Here is a 26,770-nt window from a genome sequence, read left to right on the forward strand (position 1 = left end):
TTTTTTATTAGTTATAAGATCCAACAGAATGATAAAATATGTATTTTATCTGACATATGACTATATGGTCCATCAATTTGTACTGCTAATGTACAAGCTATGCAGTGAACAGAAAGGCTGCCTCTTATTTCAACATCTGAATGTCATAACCACATGTAAATGTGAGCCCACACCTCAAATATGACCAGACTGTTCAGGCTGCCCCGAAATAAATGGCTTTCTTACAACAATAAATAGTTTTCCTCTCTGCTTTTTTTAAAGTGTGGCCATTGAAAACATTCAAAATACTTGTTATATTTCACCAAAATATGCAAACATTGCAGGCTAGTCCATGGAGGGTTTTCTCCGGGCTCAGTGAACTCGACCTCATTTGTTGCTCAATTCATTTGAACACATTGTAGTTTATATGGAAATACCCCAGAGCAACACTTATGTCATTTGTGAAATTTTGTGTTATTAATACAACTCACGGCTGTTCTGTTGGCAAGCCACACAGGGAGCATTTAAACACAGAGTGAACTGCCATAAAAATTCTGCAATATTCTTTTAAATATGATTCTTTACTCACACCGCTACAGATGCTTGGACTTGATTCCTGCTTTTCTACAAACTCCCATTAAATTTAAATGTTGCCGTCTTATTTTTTTTAAACGTTATGTGCAACAGCACTGATAATGGTCTTACATCATGAACTGATGTCATGAGATTTTACATTTACCCCCTAGTTTGGTTTCAGCGAATCAAATCTCTTTTCTCGAAAGGGGTCATCGGGCTCCCACCTGAGTATTTCATTATTTCAGTTTCCCAGTCAAGAATGTCGTATTGGCAGCTATTAGATCCACCTCACAAGGTGGCCTTGCGCATTAGCCAAGCTTGGCATAAACCGTCTTAACTGGAGGCTAATGTCTTTCCTTATGGGCCCCAAAGAGCCCCTGCACCAAAGGATCCTAGCACTGAGGATATAGCGTAGCACACTATTCTGCCATTACTGTGGTAAGGCTCACTTTTCACAACCAAGAGCCAAAGAAAAGATTGGCTTCTCTGTAAAAGTCATTCACTAAGACACTCACTTCAACCGAGGCATTTACACACCTAGATATAATACTGAGGGAAAAACAATATCGCCTCCGTGCCTCCATCCACACAGAGTGCTCTGTCAGCAAGTGGACCCCTAGAGACGAGACAGAGAAGTAGTTTTACCTCAGGGATCGACGCCGACCACACGCGCGAGCTGCTGAAGTGTCAAGAGCGATCTCCCAGCCGAGAGCGCCAGGCAGATGAATGAAATGATGCTTTATTGTCTTTTTGTAGGCTCGCAGAAGCAGGAGGTGGTGTGTAAAAGACTGGACGATGGTTCTGTGGTCCAAAACAGCTACTGTGACCCAGACGGCAAACCACCAGGGAACCAGCGACCCTGCAACACTGAGCCGTGTCCTCCGGAGTGAGTATGGCAAATTTGAGGAGTAATTTGAATCTTAATCTGAACATTTGTGATTTATATCAGGAAAAAATGATTAGGGGGTGCATGATATATATTGGCCGATGATTAATGCGCATCTCGTCAGTAAAACCGGTTATCTAATCAGTGGTAAATTCCATCAGGTGCTTGATTTCACACAGAGCAGCTGTGGCAGATATATATATCGTGCACCCCTAAAAATTATATAAATATTAAATAATTAAAGTAAAGCCTATTCATAACCATTACCACTACTGAAAAACAAAGCAAAACTGATTTAAAAAGTACATTTTCTAATTTTTTAAATAAAAATGTTCTTCTAAATTACTGTATTTTTCAACAAAAAAAAATCTCAATTCTCATTCAGTCATTCTCATTTCGGTAATGACATATGAAAAATAATCTGGACAATTTTTATTATTAAATAAGTATCAATTCAGTATAATGAAAACTATCATCATACTTTCTTAGAATTGGGATAGTTCACCCAAAAATTAAAATTCTATCATTAATTAATTAATTACTCACTCTCATGTCGTTCCAAATCTGTATGACCTTTGTTCATCTTTGCAACACAAATGAAGATATTTTTGTTGAAATCTGAGAGCTTTCTGACCCTTCATAAACTGCAATGCAACAGAAATATTCCCAGAAACATCGTTCTCACTATGTTAATGTTGTCCAAGTGACATCACTGGTTTTCTGTGTGGGTAGAAAACGCAAATAATGACTTTATTCAACAGTTCTCCACAATGTACCACACAGTACCACAATGCCTGAGCGTGCTGTTACTGATGTAGAGCATGCATGCGTTGCTCCTTGCACTTTTGTCCACATTAAAAGTGAAAATCCTGAACAACATGACAAAATTTCAACCAAGCAGAAGATATTTGATGTACAGTTATGAGTAGTGTAATTACGAACAAGAACAAGAAGCAGGGCTGCCCAGCGTGACGCCGTAGTAAAAGAAATCAAACATCTATCAAAATTTCCTGTCACTTGTCACTTGTAATGGTCACAGCTGGTTACAAGATGTAGATTTTAATGAAAAAGCTGTATTGCATCACATCACGAGACTCTGTTGAAGTATACTACTGAGAAATAGGGTTTAACTCTCAAGAAATTAATGTCACAGTGTTGAAAAAAATCTTAATGTTTATAAAAACAAGGTTTTTATTTATTTCATACAAAATCAACTTATATAATATACTATACTATATATATATATATCATTTTCCTTGAATCCCGAGGTGAAGTATATCTAATTTCCTAAACCTATGGCTCAAAATGTACTCAAGATTTTGCTCTCTTTGCCAGCCTAGGATGAAAAAATACAGAAATTTTATTGTGTTTTGATGAGCCTTATCAAAATAGCACATAGCTGCCCGGCAATAAAAAGCCTAAAAGGCCACAACCCGTAATGTTTAATTTGTCTTCATAGCACCCCGGCCATAAAGAGCCTCTTTGAAGACGACTTAAAAACTAAGCAACATGATTTATTTCTTCATATGTTGCCTATTTTCATTTGGACTTTGGTGCCAAAATCCTAAAGGCGTCCAAAAAAAGTATGAGTGATCACCTGTGTTTAATTGTATTGGCTAGCGCAGTTTATGAACCCTCAAGGGACAATATCCATAAACGTGTGGAGTATGCGTGTGTGCGGCAGCCAGACGCACTTAGCGCTCATTTTCAATGGGGCGAGCAGCTGAGCAAAGTTCACTTGTGTCTGCAAATCTTAAATTGGAAGGAGGAATTAAATGGTTTTGGCCTCTGCGCTCTTGCATCTTGCCAGAGGAGGGTTTAGTGAACCTGAACCCTAAGATGGGCATCGCTAATAACATCATCTACAATCTATTTCCATCTCCACCTGATGTCAGAGGAATGCAGTCTCTGGCCCAGAAAGGGTCATGATGGTCATTCGAGAACACCCTGTTGTTTTCGGGGAGGTAATTTTCTCTAATGATCTTGCAGATAATGACAGATTTTATTTCATTAATAATTGATGTCCAACTTTAATTTTATTGTACTTGTGGTGTTTCATAAGACACATCATCCGTTGCTTTATCAGAGCATCGCCAAGAGAATGCAAACAAACCGCACGGAACTTAATTCAGCCGTAACAAATGATAAAAAGTCAGACATTTATATAAAAATGTCTGTTTTCCACAGCCCAGCTAAAAGTGTAGAACTCATTTAGCCAAAAATGAAGACAAATTGAACGCGAATTTGGAATTGTTGTTGCCATTGTGTGGAGTTCACAACCCGTTGAACGTTGACAATGAGTATTTGCAGGGTCCAAAAACTAAATGAGAGTGCAAATATGGTTTTGGCGAGTAAATAAAATGGCGTTTCAGGCCATTTATGCCAGAAGTTTGTTTTCCCAGTAATTCCAGACTGCCATGTGGTGAGAGATTATTTGCGTTGAGCCCCTGAAAATAATATATAAAAATCAAAATCAAGATCTTGATGGTTTTATTCAAGGATGCTGGAAGTGTGGAACAGTCTCTGCTAAGGAGAATCGATTTATTTATTACTATTTGTAATAAGGGCAACAAAAATATATTTTGATGAAATAACGCATGTACAGTTCTGTGGTTGGTAATAAACTTTTGTGAATTTTTGTGAAAACAGTCAGAAAGATTACCATCACTCCAGTCTTCAGTGTCACATGATTATTAAGAAATCACTCTAATATGCTAATTTATTGTTTTAATTAAATTTTTTTGTGTGGAAACAATGACTTTTTTTGGATTCTCTAAAGTAAAGAAATATGAAAAGAACAATTTACTTGAAATTTATTTTTTATTTAAAAGGCCTAAAATCTTTTTTTTTTTTTTTTGAGCATATTTCACCAAAGAAATATTTTATAATGCAGAATACAGTTCTGTGGTTGTTAGGGTATATTTTTTGCATCAAAAAGCACATTTTGGACTGCATTTATTTGTGTTTCAGGTGGTTTATCGGTGACTGGTCAGAATGTGGGAAGACCTGTGATGGAGGCGTCCGAACACGCACTGTTTTGTGTATCCGTAAAATCGGACCCGCCGAGGAAGAAACCCTGGAGGACAGCCACTGCCTGACCCATCGGCCAATAGAACAAGAGTCCTGCAACAATCAGTCCTGTCCGCCCCAGTGGGTGACGCTGGACTGGTCTGAGGTGACTTGATGTGTTTGTACATATTTGGATTTCCTCTAGAATGCCTGGTAATCTTCTTCTTCTAATAATGTTGTGTTTTTGTTCATAGTGTACCCCAAAGTGTGGCCCTGGCTTCAAGCACCGCATAGTTCTATGTAAAAGTAGCGACCTGACCAAAACCTTCCCACCAGCGCTCTGTTCTGACCACAACAAACCTCCAGTCCGTATGCGCTGCAGCCTTGTTCGCTGTCCGCCGCCAGGCTGGGTCCCTGGAGAATGGGGACAGGTAATACAAGTTTACTCATCCACAGTTTTATTCATCCTGATGAGGACAGTTTAATAGAAAGGTTGCAGGTTGCTTTTGGTTTGTATCTGTTCATCTGTATGCTAGGAGTCTTATCTATATACAGTCTTGATTTTCTGCGAAACTCTGGACCAAAAACACTGAGTCATTCATTTACTCATGGACATACAAAATCTCCCTCCGATCAAATTGTGTTCTAGGGACACTGAGATCGGACTGAATTTGCACTTTAGCATCAGCAATTAAAGGGCCAGAGGGGGTTCGAGTCTCCAGAACCCGACTGTTCTGCTCTTTAGATTCAAGTACCATCCTACATTTTTCTCTGATTGAATATCATTTCATTTAAAATTGGTTGCGAAAACAGTTTCAGATCAACTGTAAAATGCAATCGTATTCAGGCTTGAATATACATATTTGAGATGTCATTATGGTTTAGAACAAATAAAGAAAACACACTATTTATGAGTATTTTGATGATATAAAATATTCCTGCATCCAAAGAACACTGATTTATGGATTTTTACACCCCAGCAGTAGTTTTGTGCATAATTCTGAATGTACAAAATAAAGAAAACTGTACAGCAATCCCTGGTCTGAAAATGCCAAGGCTGAGCAAAGACTGTTTTAATACAGCGTGAAAAAGACCATGTGTTTAGTTGACGTCAACAGAATTTACACTCGCATGATAAACTAGTGTCTCTGGAAAGCCAGTGACGTGTGTTTCCGTGAGTGACAGCGAGTATAACAGCCCAAGAGTGTGGAAGTGGTAGTAATATCATCCAGATTGTTTGAAGTTTATCTCTGGAGTAGACACGGTTTTCTGTCAATGCCAGGAATATGTTTTAAAAAAGACAAAACACATCACTTTCCGACAGATCCTGTGGTTTCTCTTTTTAAAATAATGTTACGATCATAATAACTGTGGTGACTTATAGTAAATCTTTTTAAAAATACCAAAAACAAAAGATAGACAGGTAACATGGTATTCAATATAGAAAAAAAATGTAGGGCAGAATATGATCTTATCTTTCAGGAATTGATTGAAATGAACAATAAAAATTAGTTTGTTGGCTTTTGAATGAATTGCAGAAAATAAAATCTGTGCCCAGACAAATGTTTATGACACGTTTTAGTCATTGTGATGATCTTCAACAACTAGTTTAAATACTCTCAGCAAACATCGGTTGGAGTACTGTCATCACTTGAATATCAGCCAATCAGATTCACACTCCTCTCAGCCAATCAGATTCACACTCCTCTCAGCCAATCAGATTCACACTCCTCCTCTCAGCCAATCAGATTCACACTCCTCCTCTCAGCCAATCAGATTCACACTCCTCTCAGCCAATCAGATTCACACTCCTCTCAGCCAATCAGATTCACACTCCTCTCAGCCAATCAGATTCACACTCCTCTCAGCCAATCAGATTCACACTCCTCTCAGCCAATCAGATTCACACTCCTCTCAGCCAATCAGATTCACACTCCTCTCAGCCAATCAGATTCACACTCCTCTCAGCCAATCAGATTCACACTCCTCTCAGCCAATCAGATACACACTCCTCTCAGCCAATCAGATTTGAGGACTGGAAAGTACTGTTGTATATAATAAAATATAAACCATCAATATTGACTTCATGTACGATTCTACACCACTTATAAGTGATAATGAAAGTTAAAAAATCTATAATTTTATGATCTGAAAAATATATTAAACTTTCAAAAGTCCAGATTTTTCCTGAATGTACCTGAATGAAGCTACAACTGCTGTTGTACAAGTTTCGCCATCCCATGATTCCCGCATTGAACTGGGACTCGCATAATGGAGAGGCTGTTGAAGGGTGCTGTGGGCCAAAAGGTCACTGGTTCAAATCCCACTTAAGGCCCTCACTGACATATGCCGTCTTTCAGGGCTCGCATTCTAATAAATTCTGTTTAATTTGAAGGGGATGAAATGGGAAGACTGTTGGAAACTCATCTGAGATGTCTGCACTCCTTGTCCCGTGAGGGGTCCTTCACTGTGGGTCTTACATGACTAAATCCACATCAGATCCTTGTCTTGGCATGCGACGTCAACGTTTCTGTGGCATTCACACTAGGCGCTACAACAGAGTGACTAATGAGTGAAATTTGTGTATTGTATTGGGTTTCTAGGCAACTCTTTGGTTTTCCATTGAATCACTGAGCTAGATCATGGTAGGAGACTACTGGAATACATCTCAGTTTCACTTCAGACAGACGCAATTTACTCCCTCCAGCAACGTCGAGACCTCTAATGTAGAACAGCTGACAGTAGTCAGAGATTCAATTAAACTATTACAATGACATTCCACAAGTAGCTCTCGCTCCTTCGTTTTGGAGCATTGATTTCGGGCCAGAATTCACAAGCTTGCCACAAACCGCCTGATACACACAGCACACAAACATGCCAAGTGCAGACTAAAATCACTTATACCAGTCTGATTGGTTTGGCTTCTACACAATGGACTCTATGCACACTACGATCTCAGAGCCAAATGAGTTTCTGATACAGAGTTCTCCCATAGAAAACTGGTAATAGCAAACTCAAATTTTGAATAACTGTCGATCACAACTAATTATATCGTATTTATATATATATATATATATATATATATATATATATACACACACACACACACACACACTGTATAAGCAACTGTTTTAGGCAACATTTTAGTAATGAAGGTGTGAAGTGTGAAGATAGATCATATCAATATTGCTATGTCTTCTTCCTCAAGACTTAATTTTGCGCTTATTTTTTCTCTTATTTTCCATACACTGCACTGCACTGGAAGCTGCGGTGAGCACTGAGTGCCACTAAACGCGGAAGCAATCATCTACAGAGTGCATTTATAGAAGGCAACATGTTTTTATGATTATAAGAAATAACCAGTTGCTAAATTTCCCCGTGGTTCTGGCATTGAAAATTCAAGAGAGAGAGAGAGTTTTGTTTGAGATACTTGGTAGAAATTATAAGATATCCTTGAGAACACCTTAGTATTCAACTTTATTTCAGAATTGAATTTGATTTCAGGTTTGCTTGCCCCTTAATACTCTGTAAATCAAACTAAATGTTGTTGGTAACCATTGTCCTGTTTGAGTCAATGGTTTTCGGCTAGAATAGGTTGCAAAGTGGACAAGACATCCACTAGGTGAAGTCTAACTAAATTGGCTCATTATGGCAAAGTGGCTCAGAATATATTAACCTTGCTTTTGCTTATTCTTACATGTGGCCTCATATTTCATCTCAGACATGCTCTTCACTAATTGTTGCGCCATTTCAAACAACTGATTTTATTATTGTATTCAACTTTTAATAGAAATAGGAAGAGCTGAAGAATGTTAATATCAGTATCTGTATTAATATCTCTGCATGCCCAGTTATGACATATGTACTGTATTAGAGGCTGTACTAAAGGCTCGCGTGTGTTTTTGCAGTGCTCTGCTCAGTGCGGAATAGGGCAGCAGAAGCGTCTGGTTCAGTGTCTGTCATATACGGGACAGCCTTCCACTGAATGTCAAGAGTCACAACGGCCCAACATCATGCAGCAGTGTGAAAGCAAATGTGACTCTACACCCATCTCCGGTGGCGACGGTAAGTCAATCACCCTTCCGCTAATCCCGTGGTTTATGAGCGTCTCGTATGAGCTGCATCTGGCTTTGATCACAGTGTTGACATTTACAAAGTTTGTGGCCTCTGCGTTCAATTTTGAATTAACAAAGGATTATATTGTTCTGTTCTTGCCTGTTATTAACTACCTCAGTTTGGAATCGAGACACTATTTAGGCGATCCTGGATTCAATAAAACTTCCATGACCCTCACGAAATGGATCCCTATTCAGATTCCTTCACCAGGGAAGCAGCGTTAGATTATCTCTACTAATGGACCCTAATAGGATTAGTTGTATCCTAATCAACAGCAGTGACAGAATGTCTACTTCCATTGTCATCAGCCATGGCAGTTTAGAGAGTCTAATAAGGAAAACACATTAATTGAGGGAGGGCCAGTTAGCACCATCAGCACACTGTCACGCTAATGCAGATGGCCGTCTGCCCGTGCCGTGAATCAGGTCGCTCTGTTTTTACGCTTAGATGCTGTAATTACTATAAGAGGCTTGTGTCCAGGCCCCGAGTCATGGCCTCTTTTGAAGGAGAATTTAGAGTTTTGGCTTTGACACAAAGGAAGTCTATTAGCTTTTCGGTGCTGCAGGGTCATGCAAGATTCTGTCCCTGTCCTACAGAATCCCTCTTGGACCCGAAAATATCTTTTAATTGGTACTCTATTCAGTGCCTGTTTAGAAATGCCACAGAATAACCTTTTCATGCAAATGTAAATACATTTTTCACTGGTTAACAGATACAGGCATGTCTTTGTGATGATTTCCCCAACAGCACAGTGTCACATTTGCGATTTTAGAACAATTAGTGGAGTGGCTACCAAGCTGCTAGATTCAATGCAGATTTCACACCTAACCACAGGAATACCTTGGCTAACCATCTGTCCATCATATTCACTCAAATGTATGGTCCTATGATTATTGCGATGCGGAAAACATGGACGGAATCCAGTCATAAAAATGGTCAAACGTGGAATGTCATGGAATTTGTCAAATGTTGTGTTAACCAAAAGTAGGTCAGTACACTTCGATTAAAATGTGATATGGACTAGTGTCTGTAAATATTAAGCTGAAAAAATACAATGTAAATACACATCCTACATGTTCTGCGTGTCTTTGTGTGAATGAATGGCGCTGACGCGTGGTTTCATTTATTGCACACATACTTAAGCGTGCGTGACCCTCTCATTGTTTTTATTCGCTGCCTCATCAATATAAGAATACATGAACACGTGAACATCTCTAGAACTGCTCTGAGAGTCACTTCACTCACGTAAGACCTTCGTTCATCTTCGAAACACAAATTAAGATTTTTGATGAAAACTGAGAGCTCTCTGACCCCCCATAGACAGCAAGGGTACTACCACGATCAACACACAGAAATGTAGCAAGTACATCTGTAAAACCTAACCCTAACCTAACCCTAACCCTAAAATAGTCCATGTGACATCAGGGGTTCAAACCATAATTTTACAAAGCTACGACAATCTTTGTGTGCAAAGAAAACAGCTATAACATCATTTATTAAAAAATTCTCCTTCCCAAGTAACCATCTTAACACAATTTTGGAGAGCCCCCAAGAACGTAATAAATGAAATCAGCATTGTTTACGTTCAGTAGACAGTTCATGGTGATTACGTTGATTACATTCGGAGGTACTCTCCAAAAGTTCTCCATCTAGCCTGCTACCTTCCCTGACAAAATGTGATTATTTTACTACAAATATCATGGTTAAACTATTGTTAGTGTAGCAAAACCTTGGCTAATTTGTGGTTACCATGATCTACACTGTTGAAAAATCCAGCATATGCTGGTTACATTTTGTTTTAAGCATCTTGGTCATGTGCTGGTCCTAAGTTGGTCCTGAGCAGAAGCGTGTTGCTTAGGACCAGCTTAGGACCAGATAAGAACCATCTTAAACCAGCTCATGACCAGCAGCCATGCTAAACAGGGTAACTATATTAACCATATAAAAAAAATTGTAGTAAAACCATGGTTAGCTTCTTTAAGGATTAGCTTATTAATTATTCTAATTATCCTTCTTGCTTAGAGTGTCTGCAATTTACCAAACTACTACCACTTATGTGTGCTATTCACTATTTGTAGCTACCTCTGCTACAAAATGATAACTGGAAATGCTAATAACTGGATTAACAAGATGAAGGTACTATAATAGGCATAGAATCTTACGCAACAACAATTCTTAGTGTAAATTTGTCATGTTGCATCTGATTAGGACAACATGTAACAAGGTTGGGACAGACTGGAAATAAACATTAGCACAGGCCGGGTTGTAAATCATCATGGGCCGCTAATTATGAAGTTGACATATTTTAATTCTTTCAATTGCCGCTCCCTTTCACTAGCATATGAAAACTTGAGCCGCTCACCCATGCACTGATTACCACCTAGATTCACAGAGACATCTGAAATATGACTCGCATTCGAAGAACCCAAAAGATGGTCCTCCAAACATGCTTTTCATTAACAACGATGAGGAATATGAGTAAAAATTTCTTCAATGTAGTCAATATAGAAACTCAAAAGACTAGTTTAATTACTGGAAGCTTGTTCAGTTTCAAAGTAGCTGGTGTTTATTCCAACGAGGAGCTCATGAGAGATTTAAGAGAGAGAGCTGGGCCCAGTTGTAGATCCAGCAGTCCCTGGGTTCTGATCAAAGTCCTGAGTCACTTTTCCACACAGACTTGCCTATCATATAATTGGATAGTTCAACCAAAACTAAAAGTCTGTCATGATTTACTTGCCTTCATGTCATTCTAAACTCATCTGACTCATTTTTCTTAATGATACCTTTATTCTGATTTCGGAGCTTGACAGTCCCAACGAAAATTAATCTTTTGTTCCACTAGAGCAACAAAAAAAGTCATATGAGGGTGAATAACTGATGGCAGACTTTTCATTTCAGGGTGAACTATGTCTTTAAAAACCTTTCAAGTTTCCCCTTTGTGGTTCCCCAGTATCATCCACTTACTCACTCCTTCACGTATCCTTTCTCATTCCACCTTTTTTCTCTTCCCCTAGAGTGCAAAGACGTAAATAAGGTGGCATATTGCCCGTTGGTGCTGAAGTTCAAGTTCTGCAGCCGTGCGTACTTCAGACAGATGTGCTGCAAGACGTGCCAAGGACACTGACCCCGTGGAGAGAAGCAGAGACAGATGCTGCAACGAGGAAAAGCGAGAGAAAACTGGCAGAGAGAAAAGTCAACGCTGGGCACAGAAGAAGGAAGGAAGGCTCTCTCTCGCTAATCAACACACACACACAACTGTTTTTAGCCCTGTGGAACCCAAACCACTGCTCAGCACTGCGCTGACACCTGTCTTATTTTCACTTCTGTGAAGTGGGAATGTATAAAATTATCATTATTGTTGTTATTTTTATAATAATAATAATAATAATTGCTATTGGTTATTATTATTATCAATGTCTTTCTGTTGTTATAATCCAAAGTGCTGGACACAACACTCACAGAAGTACCACGGCAGAGGTTTACTTCAAGGCTCCCACATAAGGGAGCTCGGGACATTGGTATAACCCTGGGTCCTGCAAACACACTCCTAACATCGTTCTGTTGGCAACACTGCATTCAGGAGCATTCAAACTGACAATGATTGCTGGCAGCATCAGAGCGACTGGAAATCATTTGTTTTGAGTAAGAGTTGGCGATTTGAGGCAACGTGAGTGTCAGAGACAAAGTACTGTAACCAGCAACCGGAGTGCAGACACTGTCATTCATGTGATCCGGCATCTGATACAGCTGTCTAATAGGAACATTTCCAAACATGGATAGTACTGAAATTTGGTGACTGCACCATGCATTAGGTTTAAGGTAAAAATAACAATCCAAATGTTCCACCCAAATTATCTTTTTCGCTCCTAAAGTCAAAGAAGTATAGATCAGGGATAACCAGTCTTGTTCCTGGAGACTTCAGTTCCAACCTACTCCAACACATCTGCCTGTTGATTTAACTAAACTCTGCGGGATGGTTGTCCCCCATGAGCAGGGTCAGTATATATTTAACAGACCAGGTGTGTCCAATCCTACTCCTGTAAGGCATAGGTGGAGCGTGTGTAAGGCTGGGGAAGGCTCCTGTACGAACAAATTAAATATATTGCGTTTGTTGCTAACAAAGTGAAAATGAATATAAAGTGTTGATTGTGGCATTAGATTAAGATCTGCTCATGTTGCACCAGGGTTACCAGGTTTTCGCAAACAAAACATGTCCAACTTCTACTGAAAACTAGCCCAATCGTAAAATACAGGTGAAACAATTTTTTAAATACTAGGTAAAAATCACATTCTAAATACACGTTTTTCAGCGGGGATCCACCAGTAAAATTTGTATTCCAGGGTCTTAAAATCACGTTATTGGGGTCGCTTCAACCTGCGGACATGAAAAACAACTCGCAGTTTAAATAAATCAACTCCATAGCGAATTCCAATTGATCACATGTTTAGAACGTTCCATTTTAGCCCATTACCATGATTCTGCCAGCAGTGGGCATTTGTTCAATATGATCAATGATATACATCCAAATCAATGAGACTGATGAAGGTTAGCAAAGGAAAGGACATAAAAAAACAAGTGTAGCCAGTGTAGGACAGTGGCCCTCCTGGAGCAGGATTGGACACCCCTAGATGGTTAGGCAATGTTGTTCAGCTTGTCCTGTTGCTTTTTGCGGTTAGATTGAGATCATACTAGATATGCATGTGGTTTAATTGAAATCCATCATTTGGAATTTCTACAGTATGTACATTTATTCACTTGGCAAATCCTTTTTCCAGAGCAACTTCCATTGCATTCATAGTTTACAACCCTTGACCTTGGCATGGCTTGAGCCAGGCTCTACCAGTTGAGGAACTTCTAAACTAAAGTTGTTTTGACAGTAACTTTCCAAAGTCAGATAGAGACCCAAGGGCAAAAGACCAACAGGGTAGTGTGATTGGGTGCTTTGGTGCTGAACTTCTGCAGAAGAAATCTCAATTAGAGCTTCAGAGTCCAGATGTTCAGTTGAGTTAGCCACCTGTTTAACTGAGCTGAATCACATGACCACGGGCCAAAGAATTCCACCATTGTCTGACACTCGAACAAGGCCTGAAAATCAGATCAGTTCCGAAGGGACGTTTCTACTATTGTGTCTCTAGAATTATTGTGGACACCAGAGAGACATTAATTGCTATTCTGACGTGATTCTGCTTTATGGATCCATATTCTGCTTTAAATTCTAGGGTTCTGACATCTATGCGTCTGTTCCGGGGACCAGCATGTTCCAGACGCAATAATTTTCACATAAAATGCGTGCTGCAGCCACACTCCGCCACATTATCAGCAGAATACACAGACAATCCATCAGCACAGGGATGACTTGCTTGGAGATCTCCAGGTCTGTGATGCTGATGCATTAGTAAAGTTAAGTGAAGGGCCAGTGCCTGGGTAACCTGCCAGACCCCGCAGATCCGGTCTGCCATCGACTACCTCCAAAACACCCCCTCTTCCTCCTTCCCTGAGATCACAGTGCTTCCAGCCCACACTCTTAAACCCTCCACACTCCATGGTGCTTTTCTTTCCTCGGTGGAGGACTGTTTGTTCCACTGCCCTTCTTCCGCTCATCTTTTGAGTGGGCGGCTCTTCTGGCCCCATGGTGCTATAAGACCTTGATGCTTTCTGGGTATGCGGTCTGACAGAAAAGCAAAAATACTTAAGCTCTATTCCAAATCCTAGTGAGCTCCCTACCTAAACCATCTTTTTAAGGAATCATAGGGCTTTCTGGTGCAATGGTCGTTCCAAAAAGTAGGCTGTTCCTTTTTATGAGACCTTTTTTTAAACACATTTAAAGGCAAGATAACGTTTATTTTGTAAAGGCAATCCCAGAATGCATTGCTCAGCATCGGACAAAGTGGAAAGATATGTGCTATGCATTTTTATGCTTGTTTTGGAATATTGTGTCATTAGCTTAGCTACTGGAATCAATTGTGCGTCATGTTTACTGTGCACTTTACGAATGCTATTTGTGTGGCATGTGGGGTTGTTGCCTACATAGTGTTTCAAATCCGACAGTCGACAGGTCCTATTCCCATTACAATGCTGCTTTAGGCCTGAAATATACTCTACACAACCATACAAATGCAAATTCTAGCTAAGCTGGATATCACATGTTGCATTACAAAACATGTTGGACCACGTCACATTCGTAGCATTGACACATTCTAAGTCATGTTTCTTGACATGGAAAGCATATGACTAAACCACACAAAGAAAAGCAGCTTGCTAGGTTTTGGAACACAGCTTTTGTGTCTTTCTTTCTGTCCTTTTACTTCACATTGGTTTATGTCTTGCATTTTTCCATCATCCATGGCTGAATGACTTAACCCTGGTCTCTCTTAGCCAAGGGAACATCAAATGATACAGAATCAATTTTAGATCTCAGCATTGTCACGAGACACAACTGATTATTGAAATGAGGAGTTATGGGACATTTTGATGTTTTTTTAATCATACAACCATTCTACTTTTGCTGCTGCTACTTTTTTGTAGCCACAAATACAATATTAATCGATTATGTATTATAAAATGTTTATATTGGGATTATTCAACAGTGAACATTGAACAGCGGAATTGTAGGCCCAACATGCTGAGCATCCTGTAAATCCTAAGGCTTGAAGTACAAGTTTACTGGCTTTTGGGACATGGACTCTCAATAAGACACTCAATGAAACTGGTACTGATCGCTGTGAACTTGTGTCTTTGAATGTCACATTGTTTAACCTGTACCTATAGAAGAGAGGTTTGCATTTTTTTTTGTGAATAGTTGCTTACATTTTATATTCAGTATTATTAATGTTGGTACACTGTTACTAATTTCTTTTTTTTTTTTCATTTGTAAATTATATGCTAATTTATTGCCATGTGTCACTTGTCTTATGTATGTTTCACTGCATGCAAACTGAAATCTAGCCTAGTGAAATCGATGCAGTGGAATAACACCCTTCACGATCTTGTTTTAGTCTTGGTAAAATGTGAGTTTGAATGTGTCTTATTTGCTACTAGAGCGCTCTTAAAACTGTGTCAGAATGCTTTTGTGTGACTAGGTGCGTTTGAGTGTGTGTTTGTTGATACTGATGATATTACTGCACTGTTTCTCGAGGGCCAGTGCTCACAAAAATAATAATAATAAATAACGGTAAATGGTGTCGAAGTGTAAGGACAAAAATATTCCCATAGTAACTTTAACATTCTCAGTCCTTTGGCTTGTACCCTTGGTGAATCCAACAATATGTAATGGATCCTGAATAAAATGACTTTAAAGGGGTTGTGTTTGCTTAGAAGTTATTTTCTGTGGTCTCCCACAAATGGGAGATGTATATCTATATATATTACATTTATTTTAAAGTTTACTGCCTGAGAACAATGGGCTCTTTCATTAAAAGGGATAGTTCACCCAAAAAGGAAAATTCTGTCATTTACTCAACCTTGTGTAATTCCAAACCCAAAAGACTTGCTTTCTTGGGGAAGTCGTGGCCTAATGGTTAGAGGGTAGGACTCCCAATCGAAGGGTTGTGGGTTCTAGTCTCGGGCCGGATGGAATTGTGGGTGGGGGGAGTGCATGTACAGTTCTCTCTCCACCTTCAATACCACGACTTAGGTGCCCTTGAACAAGGCATCGAACCCCCAACTGCTCCCCGGGTGCCGCAGCATAAATGGCTGCCCACTGCTCCGGGTGTGTGCTCACAGTGTGTGTGTGTGTGTGTTCACTGCTCTGTGTGTGTGCATTTCGGATGGGTTAAATGCAGAGCACAAATTCTGAGTATGGGTCACCATACTTGGCTGAATGTCACTTCACTTCTTTCATTTTTTCATTTTTTTTTCAGTTGCTGAATTCTGAAATTAGTTGCCTGAATCTTTATTTAAAGGAAACATAGATGTGTACTTTTGAACGTCTAGCAGAATATAAACATCCCTTTGCCCAAATATTGTGTAATTATATGACAAGTACTGGCTAACGGGGCCATGCCCACAGGCCAAATCTTGACCCCCTGAAGGAGATGGACTTGATTATGTTCTTCACAATGCTTCATGGAATCCACTCTACTACAGCAGTTTGACTGACAGGCTATCTGAGCAATCAAATGACCAAAACTGCTATAACATCATGGACTTGAACTTGTAAAATTGGTGCACTGTGATTGGCCGAATGCCTCAAGCGTGTGAGGGTTCATAAAAGAGGGTTCATAAAAGAGGGTTCATTACCAACTTTATTTAGACCAACAAGCATATCCGAATCACAATGCGAAGTATGATTATGAAGTTATGTGTCTGTTTTCTCCCGAGCGTCTTATCAGTATGTGTGCTGTCTGGAGCCTGTCTGCGCTGATCTTCATTTACAAAAACGTCATTAAAATGAAGTGTAACTCCGGGAATACTCAACGAAGAGACATGAGAGAGATATCTATAGAAAGTTTGAAATTTCTACTTTAAAACTAAACAAGTGCTGCCGAAAACAGATATTCTGTGATAAAGTAATCCATATGAAAACAACTCGATGTCTGTTTTTCATGTCTCCCTTCGTTATATGTAATGTGACCACGCCCCCGCGTGCTAACTCATCGTTTACCGTGAAGTTGTGTGCGGAACAACCAATCAAAACTATGTCAGTTGACCAATCAGAACACAGTATGCTACCGAAAGGTGGGGTTTAAGGAAACTGAATCTTTTGAACAGCTTTGCGCGAACCGTTTGGGGATCTCTGAGAACTGAGGTAATTTTAAAATGATATTTTGACAAAATGACAATGTTTTTTAACCTTGGATGGATTTAAACATAATGTACAGGACTTATAAACAGTGATAGGAAGCTTAGAATTTTCATCTTACTGGCTCTTTAAAACGATGCGTTTTAGGAGGGCGTGGATGAGTCTTAACGTTTATAAAGAATATCTCTTTGGGTTTGAGACTTTAGTGTATGCAATCTTATCTATTCACAAACAGCTTTTAACGCTCCAAAGAGAAAGGAAAACTTAAAACAGCATCATATGACCTCTTTAAGGAGCCACAAAATGCTATTTATTGATTACATTTATTGACAAATTAAAATATTTGAAAGCTGAGACTTTGTTTCATACAAAACAGTAACCTGCTCTGTGTTGTCTGTCGGAGCAGTGTCAACTTCCTCGTTGCTCTGCAAGGTTTTTCATTGTATGAGAACATGATGTGAGGTGTGAGAGAGGCATGGCTTGATGGACGTAGCAACATAAACTAAAGGGGGCGGGTCATTGTGAAAGATCAATCGGGCTTTGCTGCTCAACAATTTGGTGTGATTTCTGCTCCCGGCAATTTCTCTGATTGGTAGTATGGGTAGTGTAGTCCTCATTGTGAATTTGCCTATCAATCAGGACACTAGAAACAGATATTAAATAATATTCACTGTTGTCCGTGGAAGTGCTGAACGTCAGACTTATTTCCTCTGTAACTGACACTGCTGCTACTTTCATGTCTCTTCTATCATTCCATAGACGTTTCACTTGTTTCATACAAATTGCTGTCATTTTTTAATAAAAGATTAGTTCACTTCCAGAATTAAAATTTCCTTATATGTAACCAGGTCAAAAGTTACAAAAGTTATCACTGGACTGATTAGTAAAAGCTTGATGTTAAGGGACTCAGCATGTATCACACTGTAGCATGTTCCATCCAATACGCTAGCCCTTTAAGAAATGTGAATGTGTGACGTTCTGGAAGTGTCGCGAGATTCGCCTGTAAACAGCGCGTTTTCATAACGTGTTTTGAATGCTGCTCATGCGGTGGAGCGTCGAAGCCATAAAACTCCGTGTTATTATCAATATAATGAGAGAGATGCACATATAGTGATTGGAAAGCCTTCTTTAATATTTTGTTCATGCGGATGGCTGTGTATTGTGCTGAGTGACCGTGATTTCTGTCGAGACACGTACCCATGTGACGAAATCAGATCGACAATAGATCTCGAAGCGTAAGTGTTGAACTATCATCAATGCCAGTTTATTATTGAGATAATTTTGTTGTGCATGATGTGATTTGAACATTAAGTGATTAGTGGTCATCCTTGATCGATTATAGAGGGGAGAAGAGAGCTCTGTAGGCCTTCTGTTTCCTCAGGCCGAGTGTGAAGCAACAGAGTGAGTGTTATTAATTAATCCATTCTAAAAATTGTTTAATACTCATGCATATGTGTGTTTTTTTTGTAACCAGTAGATTGTTACAGTTGTTCTGGTGTCGTGTTTTCCAAATGTTAAGAACCAGTGTTGTATTGTGTCTATTACTGTCCACAGAGGGGAAATTGAGTTCATCATTGGCTGTGAAAGCGTGTACAATGCTATGGTGATGCTATGATGATGAACAGTAAGTTTGAATTAGTTGACGTTTAAAGTGTACAAGTGTTAATTTACTGTGATTTGAGATTGAGTGAATATTAGCCAGTGTAATGTATTAATGTTACTGGGAAATGTGGCTTCTAATTTCATTTTTATGCATGTTATGTTACATAAGCAGCCTTATTTGATCTTCTATGCATGCTGACAAATCTTGTAACACTCTGTGTATTTGTTTTTCAGTATAAGAGTCCACTATCGTTGTCTATGTTGGTTATATTCATGTAATTGACCTGTTAATGTGGTGACTGAGAACAAAGAGACAAGAGAGTTTGATGTAAAGAAAAAATAACATCTTTATTGATTTCAACCACTGTAACAAGCCTTACTGTGTAACACCCTTAAGATTTGCATAATTAACGCTGCACTGTTAAGTGCAGTCTGGAATAAACGATCCCCTTAAAAAAAAAAAAATAATTCCTGTGTCCGGTGTAGTCACTAACATTCACACCGGGCCACAGAGAATTTTGGTACCAGGAGTGGGGTTCCATTGCTAATTTTGGGGTGACAGTCAGGTGGATAAGGAGAAACATAGACAACGGTAGTGGTGAAGAGGGGTCGAGTTAGCGGTGCCAAGGAGGTTGACGACGTGAAGTGGGACGTGCCTGGAGAGCCTGCGGTGAAGCACGGGACCAGCTTTCAGGAACGCAGGAGGGTGTTCACTTCGACGCTGAGATCGTTGACAAAGGTGACCGCAGAAAATAGCCCCTTCAGGTTAATCCGCTGTGACTGTGACTGTGTTTTGTGACTGTGTGCCATTCGAGGTAGAGACATTGCAAGAGCATGGACCAAGACGATGATGTGCCAGCGGCTCAGGCTGGAGCCAGCCGTGATATGGACAATGCTGAGGCTGTGGGTCATGATGATCTAGGTAATCCAGTGGCAGAATTGCAGTCACAAATTTTGGAGCTAGGTCGAAGACACGACCAAGTCATGTCAACCCTTGCTAATATGAGTAATGTTGCCACTAGATCTTATGTTTACATTCCAAGGGAACGTCAACTTATGCCATTCAGTGGTGATCATGTTAAAGATGGTCAGTCTGTAGATGAGTTCATTGATGAGGTTGAACGTGTAATTCGGGTAAGGGGTTTGAACGTTGATGACCAAGTTGATTTCATACTTTCACATTTAAGAGGTTCAGCCTTAGATGAAGTTAAGCTGTGTATGGGTGGGGAGACCAAGCAACCCAGTGATCTGTTTTCATATTTGCGGGGGGCATTTAGAGAGAAACGTACTACACCACAGTTGTTACATGCTTTTTATGCACGCAGACAGCTAGAGGGAGAAGACTTCCGTGACTTTTCCCATGCTCTCTCTCAGCTTCTTAATTCTGCTCTCCAACAGTCCCATTACGCTGTGTCTGATTCCCAGCTGGCTTTAAGAGATCAGTTCATCGAAGGCATAAGAGATGCGACTCTGCGTAGAGAGCTGCGCAAGCTGGTCAGAGAAAAGCCTCAGTCCACCCTGTTTGATGTCCGTGAAGAGGCCATGATGTGGGTTGTGGAGGACAGACCCCGTGGTGCTAATGTGGCCAGGAGTCGAAATATCGTGAGTACATGTTCTGGGGAGATGTCAGAACATTTAAATCCCGCCAGTGCTGCACAAAGTGACATGGCTTCAGCTTTGCAAGAGGTAGTAAAAGTTATCACGCAGCAGGGTAAAGCTATTGGAGAACTCACTAATGCAGTTCGTGAACTTGCTGTACAAAAGGGTGGTCCCAGTGGTAGCCAGAGTGGAAAGCCAAAGTTCAAGCCCAAGTATACAGATGACGGCCAACCCATCTGTTTAAGATGTGAAGGGGTGGGACATGTAGCTAGGCAGTGTCCTGTACCACGTAGTTCCAAAGACCAGTCCACTGCCACCGCAAGTTCTGCGTTACAGGGAAACGGGGTCCCTCCGTTGCTGTGAGCCGAGCAATGCGGGGAAAACCAGAAGGCTCGAGATGTAGCAAGTTAACAAAAGAACGGTTCTTAGAGCGTGCAGTTGGCAAGTGCCCTGAAGTTGATATTCACATTGATGGTGTTTCAGTTAGATGTCTTCTGGACACGGGAAGTAATGTGAGTACCCTAACAGAAAGCTTCTTCAGAGAAAACCTCCACGGAGAAGACAAGGACCTTCACTGCACCTCTAAGTGGCTAAGAATAACTGCAGCGAACAAGCTACCCCTGCCGTACCTGGGGTATGTTGAATTGGACATCCAAGTGATGGGGCTTACTATACCTGAGTGTGGGTTTCTGATAGTCCGTGATGGGGATTCTTCAGAGCCAGATTTAACTCCCCCTGGTATCATTGGCATGAATATCACCCAGAGATGCAGAGAGTTAGCACTGACTGAGTTTGACACCACTTTAGGAGGAAAGCTGGAGTCCGTGTGGAGGGAAGCCTTCACTCGCGTACAGGAAGTTGAACTAGGAAAAACTATGTCAACAGCCAGAGTTGTTGGTAAGGGCAAAGTCCATGTACCAGCATCCTCTGTAGCCACAGTTTATGCCAGAGTAAACAAGAAAGCCACTGACACCAATGCTTGGCTGTTGCTGGAACCAGGAACCACCCCATTACCAGGTGGCTTGATCCCTATGCCCACCTTAGTGTCATCCAGAAGTCGAGTGTTTCCAGTTCAAGTGGTCAACTTCTCCCAAGAAGATGTTTGGCTGCCCCCTAAAGTTCGGCTTGGGATACTTACCCTCTGTCAGTGTATTGAGAGTGACGCCTGTGAGGCGAGATTCCAGCGCATCTCTGCCGAACATAGAGAAGTGGGAATTGATCAGAAAGATAAAGCAGAGTCTGATGCTGACCTGAGTAACCTGTTAAGTAGACTGCATATGGGAGGTAATCCAGAAGAGCAAGCAATGCTCGGTGCATTAATTTTGAAGTATGCAGATGTGTTTGCTGTCCATGATGAGGACCTGGGATATACAGACCGAGTGAAGCATGAAATCCACTTGACAGATGATACTCCTGTAGCTCAGCCATATCGCAGGATACCACCGACCCAGTTTGAAGAGGTCAAAGAGCATATCTCAGGTTTACTCCGGAAGGGTGTCATCCAGGAAAGCTCGAGTTCCTATGCTTCACCCATTGTTCTGGTGCGCAAGGCTGATGGAAGTCTCAGGCTGTGCGTGGATTATAGGAAACTAAACTCCAAAACCAACCGTGATGCTTTTCCATTGCCGCGTATTGATGAGAGCTTGGATGCACTGGGCGGAGCACAAGTTTTCTCGACAATAGACCTTGCTAGCGGTTACCATCAAGTTGCAGTCCATGAAAAGGACAGACATAAGACAGCCTTCACCACGCCGTTTGGCCTCTATGAATACCATCGGATGCCTTTCGGGCTATGCAATGCGCCCGCCACGTTCCAGCGGCTCATGCAGGCTGTAATGAGTGACTTTGTGTTCCAAATTGTGCTTATCTACTTGGATGACTTGTTGGTGTACTCGTCCACCTTTCACGAACATCTTGTGCGACTTGAAACTGTGTTTAGAAGGTTGAAGGAAACTGGGCTGAAGATTAAAATAGAGAAGTGTCATTTCCTGCAGCCGGAAGTGAGATTCCTGGGCCATCAAGTTTCATCCCAAGGCGTGAGTACAGACCCTGATAAGATAAGTGCAGTTCGGGAGTGGCCAGTCCCCGGCACTCTCAAGGAACTCAGATCGTTCTTGGGGTTTTGTAGCTATTACAGGAGATTCATCGAAAGTTTCTCCCAGATAGCCGGGCCGTTGCATGATGTAGTGAATGCGTGCCTTAGGGAGACAAGTCACGTCAAGGCAGCTCAACTGTATAAGAGTTCCTGGACTTCTCAGTGTCAGACGGCATTCGAACGTCTCAAAGACAAGCTTACCAGTGCACCAACGCTGGGGTATGCTGATTTCACTCTTCCCTTTGTGATTGAGACTGATGCGAGCAACCTTGGGTTAGGAGCAGTCTTGTACCAGCATCAAAAGGGTAAGAAGACAGTCATCGCTTATGCCAGTAGGAGGTTGAGAAGGGCTGAGAGAAATGATAAAAACTACAGCAGCATGAAGCTGGAACTGTTAGCTCTTAAGTGGTCGGTCACTGAAAAGTTCCGAAGTTATCTGCTGGGGTCCAAATTCACCATCATAACGGACAACAACCCCCTCTGCCACCTCGGGACTGCCAAGTTGGGAGCCATTGAACAACGCTGGGCTGCTCAACTCGCTGTGTTTGATTTCGATGTCAAGTACCGCCCTGGACGATGCAACACTGCTGCTGACGCCCTTTCCAGGATACCAGGATCCGATGAACCAGACTTTGAAAGTGAAGATGCAGAGTATGATGGCTGTGTGGCAATCTGTAACTCCCTCAGGACAGGAACAGCTCTGGGACCAGACCTCGTAGCAGTAGGAGTTGAGGGTGGCAAAGTCTGGCAGTTAAAGGCATCTTTGGCAGGAGAAGAGGATGTTGGGTGTGAGAATACCCCCACTTTGCCAGGATATTCAAAGTCAGAACTTCGTCAGTTTCAGGAGTCTGATCCAACTCTCAGTGTGTTCAAGAAGTTCTGGAGCCGTCAAAGGAAACCTACCAAGCAAGAGAAGTTAGGTTTGTCCAGGTCTGTGCGTTCTTTGCTGAAACAATGGCCAAAGATCAGAGAGAAGGATGGTCTCTTATACCGTGTTATCGATGACGTCCACACTGGAGAATGTCATCAGATGTTGTTACCCACCTGTCTGATAGAACAAGTCCTGAAGAACGTTCACGATCAGATGGGCCATCAGGGTATAGAGAGGACATTAGCCCTGGTGAGACAGAGATGTTTCTGGGGAGGAATGTATGAGGAGGTGGAAAGGTGGGTGAAGCGATGTCAGCGCTGCGTGTTAGCAAAGATGCCACAACCCAAGATCAAGGCGCCTTGGGCTTCATTCTTGGCTTCCCGGCCACTGGAGGTTGTAGCAGTCGACTTTACAATCCTGGAACCAGCCACGGATGGGCGAGAAAATGTTCTAGTGGTGACTGATGTGTTCACAAAGTTCAGTCAAGCATTTCCCACACGGGACCAAAAGGCTGAGACCACTGCCAAAATGCTCCTCAGAGAATGGTTCCTGAAATATGGAGTGCCGCAGCGTCTGCATTCTGATCAGGGCAGAAATTTTGAAAGCGCTGTGATTGCGGAACTCTGCAAGTTGTACGGAGTTAAGAAAACTCGGACGACACCACATCACCCCCAGGGCAATCCTCAATGTGAGAGGTTCAATAGAACCCTTCATGACCTTCTGAAGTCTCTCCCACCCGAAAAGAAGCGCAAGTGGCCAGAACATTTATCAGAGCTGGTCTATGCATATAATGTGACGCCACACTCATCCACAGGGTACTCACCGTACTATCTGTTATTTGGGGTTCAGCCGCATCTGCCAGTTGATGCTCTGTTGGGCCAAGAGCCTATAACGGATGACAAACTTGATTGGTTAAAAGTACACCAGGAACGTCTCCGAGATGCCCATGTTCGAGCAAAGGAATATGCAGAAAGGAAGGCTGTGGAAAGAGCAATTCAGCATGAGGAGAAAGTATATTGCCCCACGGTAGAGATTGGACAACATGTGTACCTGCGACACCGACCACCAGGAAGAAACAAAATTCAGGATGCATGGTCTTCCACCGTTTACAGAGTGGTAGAGGTTCAGGGGACCACATACACTGTGGAGTCTGTCGAAGGGGATATGGTAAAAAGAGTGCACAGATCCAACCTCAGGCCCTGCAATAGTCCAGTCCCAGTGCCCATTCCAAGGCGTCGGAAGTCCCCTGTGCTGGAGGTACCTACCTCACCTGCAGAGTCAGAAATCCCCTCATTGGAGACAGAGTGCGTTCTGGTGGAGGAAGTTCTGTGTCCTGGGGAGAAACTGACGTTAGTCTCAACTTCGGAGTCTGCAAAACAGCCCGTTCCTCAGCTCGGAGACTATCTCAATGATCAGGAAGAGGAATCTGGTATGAGCGGTGACTGGTCAGGACCAGCGAGTCATGAGACACATGATGATAACCTGGAAGTGACGCCAGTATTTCGGGAGCCAGAAACCGAAAGTGTCCACTTACCTGCTGAGAATCCAGCGATGAGACCGGTGCCTACCCCTAGAAAGAAAAGAGAAGAGTGTGTTAAGCCAGAAGTGCCTTATCCTGCTGTGCGTAAAACACCTAGAACAACTGCAGGAGTGCATAGTAACCCAAACCGATTACCCAAGTCTACATGTAATGCAGTGTCTTTTAGTCCTGATGTGCTCTCCCAGGTGCTAGCTGGCATGGTCCTCTATACCACAGGGAAGCTTCAAGGGGGACAAGATGATTAGGGTTGGTAGTCACCGGGGACGTCGACTATCAGCAGGGGAGAGTGTAACCAGGTCAAAAGTTACAAAAGTTATCACTGGACTGATTAGTAAAAGCTTGATGTTAAGGGACTCAGCATGTATCACACTGTAGCATGTTCCATCCAATACGCTAGCCCTTTAAGAAATGTGAATGTGTGACGTTCTGGAAGTGTCGCGAGATTCGCCTGTAAACAGCGCGTTTTCATAACGTGTTTTGAATGCTGCTCATGCGGTGGAGCGTCGAAGCCATAAAACTCCGTGTTATTATCAATATAATGAGAGAGATGCACATATAGTGATTGGAAAGCCTTCTTTAATATTTTGTTCATGCGGATGGCTGTGTATTGTGCTGAGTGACCGTGATTTCTGTCGAGACACGTACCCATGTGACGAAATCAGATCGACAATAGATCTCGAAGCGTAAGTGTTGAACTATCATCAATGCCAGTTTATTATTGAGATAATTTTGTTGTGCATGATGTGATTTGAACATTAAGTGATTAGTGGTCATCCTTGATCGATTATAGAGGGGAGAAGAGAGCTCTGTAGGCCTTCTGTTTCCTCAGGCCGAGTGTGAAGCAACAGAGTGAGTGTTATTAATTAATCCATTCTAAAAATTGTTTAATACTCATGCATATGTGTGTTTTTTTTGTAACCAGTAGATTGTTACAGTTGTTCTGGTGTCGTGTTTTCCAAATGTTAAGAACCAGTGTTGTATTGTGTCTATTACTGTCCACAGAGGGGAAATTGAGTTCATCATTGGCTGTGAAAGCGTGTACAATGCTATGGTGATGCTATGATGATGAACAGTAAGTTTGAATTAGTTGACGTTTAAAGTGTACAAGTGTTAATTTACTGTGATTTGAGATTGAGTGAATATTAGCCAGTGTAATGTATTAATGTTACTGGGAAATGTGGCTTCTAATTTCATTTTTATGCATGTTATGTTACATAAGCAGCCTTATTTGATCTTCTATGCATGCTGACAAATCTTGTAACACTCTGTGTATTTGTTTTTCAGTATAAGAGTCCACTATCGTTGTCTATGTTGGTTATATTCATGTAATTGACCTGTTAATGTGGTGACTGAGAACAAAGAGACAAGAGAGTTTGATGTAAAGAAAAAATAACATCTTTATTGATTTCAACCACTGTAACAAGCCTTACTGTGTAACACCCTTAAGATTTGCATAATTAACGCTGCACTGTTAAGTGCAGTCTGGAATAAACGATCCCCTTAAAAAAAAAAAAATAATTCCTGTGTCCGGTGTAGTCACTAACATTCACACCGGGCCACATATAATTTACTCACCCCCATGTCCTCTAAGATGTTCATGTCTTTCTTTCTTCAGTTGAAAAAAATTAAGGTTTTTGAGGAAAACATTCCAGGATTTTTCTGCATATACTGTAGTGGACTTCTATGGTGCCAATGGTCAATGATCACAGCCGAGGAATAAGGGCTTTATGTAGTGAAACAATCGGTCTTTTTATTA

General features: G+C 41.3%; 2 protein-coding genes across 2 annotated transcripts in view; both read left to right on the plus strand.

Moving 5' to 3' along the window:
• LOC113109629 (A disintegrin and metalloproteinase with thrombospondin motifs 6-like) overlaps positions 1-15,881 on the plus strand; it is an 81,497-nt gene extending 65,616 nt beyond the window's left edge. The window contains exons 21-25 of the mRNA XM_026273310.1: positions 1,312-1,441; positions 4,412-4,616; positions 4,705-4,881; positions 8,359-8,515; positions 11,581-15,881. Coding sequence (XP_026129095.1) covers positions 1,312-1,441; positions 4,412-4,616; positions 4,705-4,881; positions 8,359-8,515; positions 11,581-11,690 — 779 coding nt within the window. The 3' untranslated portion in view covers positions 11,691-15,881. The remainder of the gene's footprint in view (positions 1-1,311; positions 1,442-4,411; positions 4,617-4,704; positions 4,882-8,358; positions 8,516-11,580) is intronic.
• A 3,862-nt stretch (positions 15,882-19,743) lies between these two features.
• LOC113109441 (uncharacterized) lies at positions 19,744-26,529 on the plus strand. The gene is made up of 3 exons (XM_026273009.1): positions 19,744-20,043; positions 20,308-20,755; positions 20,845-26,529. Exons 1-3 carry the CDS (start codon positions 19,744-19,746, stop codon positions 25,257-25,259), a joined length of 5,163 nt encoding a protein of 1,720 aa, XP_026128794.1. The 3' UTR covers positions 25,260-26,529.
• Positions 26,530-26,770: the final 241 nt, after the last annotated feature.

This window comes from Carassius auratus, chromosome 10, assembly GCF_003368295.1.
Source record: "Carassius auratus strain Wakin chromosome 10, ASM336829v1, whole genome shotgun sequence".
Taxonomy (NCBI): Eukaryota; Metazoa; Chordata; class Actinopteri; order Cypriniformes; family Cyprinidae; genus Carassius; species Carassius auratus.

Coding starts and splice junctions, on each gene's coding strand:
- LOC113109441 (XM_026273009.1), top strand. CDS start 19,744: ATGGACCAAGACGATGATGTGCCAGCGGCTCAGGCTGGAGCCAGCCGT. Junction 20,044..20,307: donor AGGTTGAACGTGTAATTCGG/GTAAGGGGTTTG, acceptor GCTCTCCAACAG/TCCCATTACGCTGTGTCTGA. Junction 20,756..20,844: donor CCAACCCATCTGTTTAAGAT/GTGAAGGGGTGG, acceptor TCTGCGTTACAG/GGAAACGGGGTCCCTCCGTT.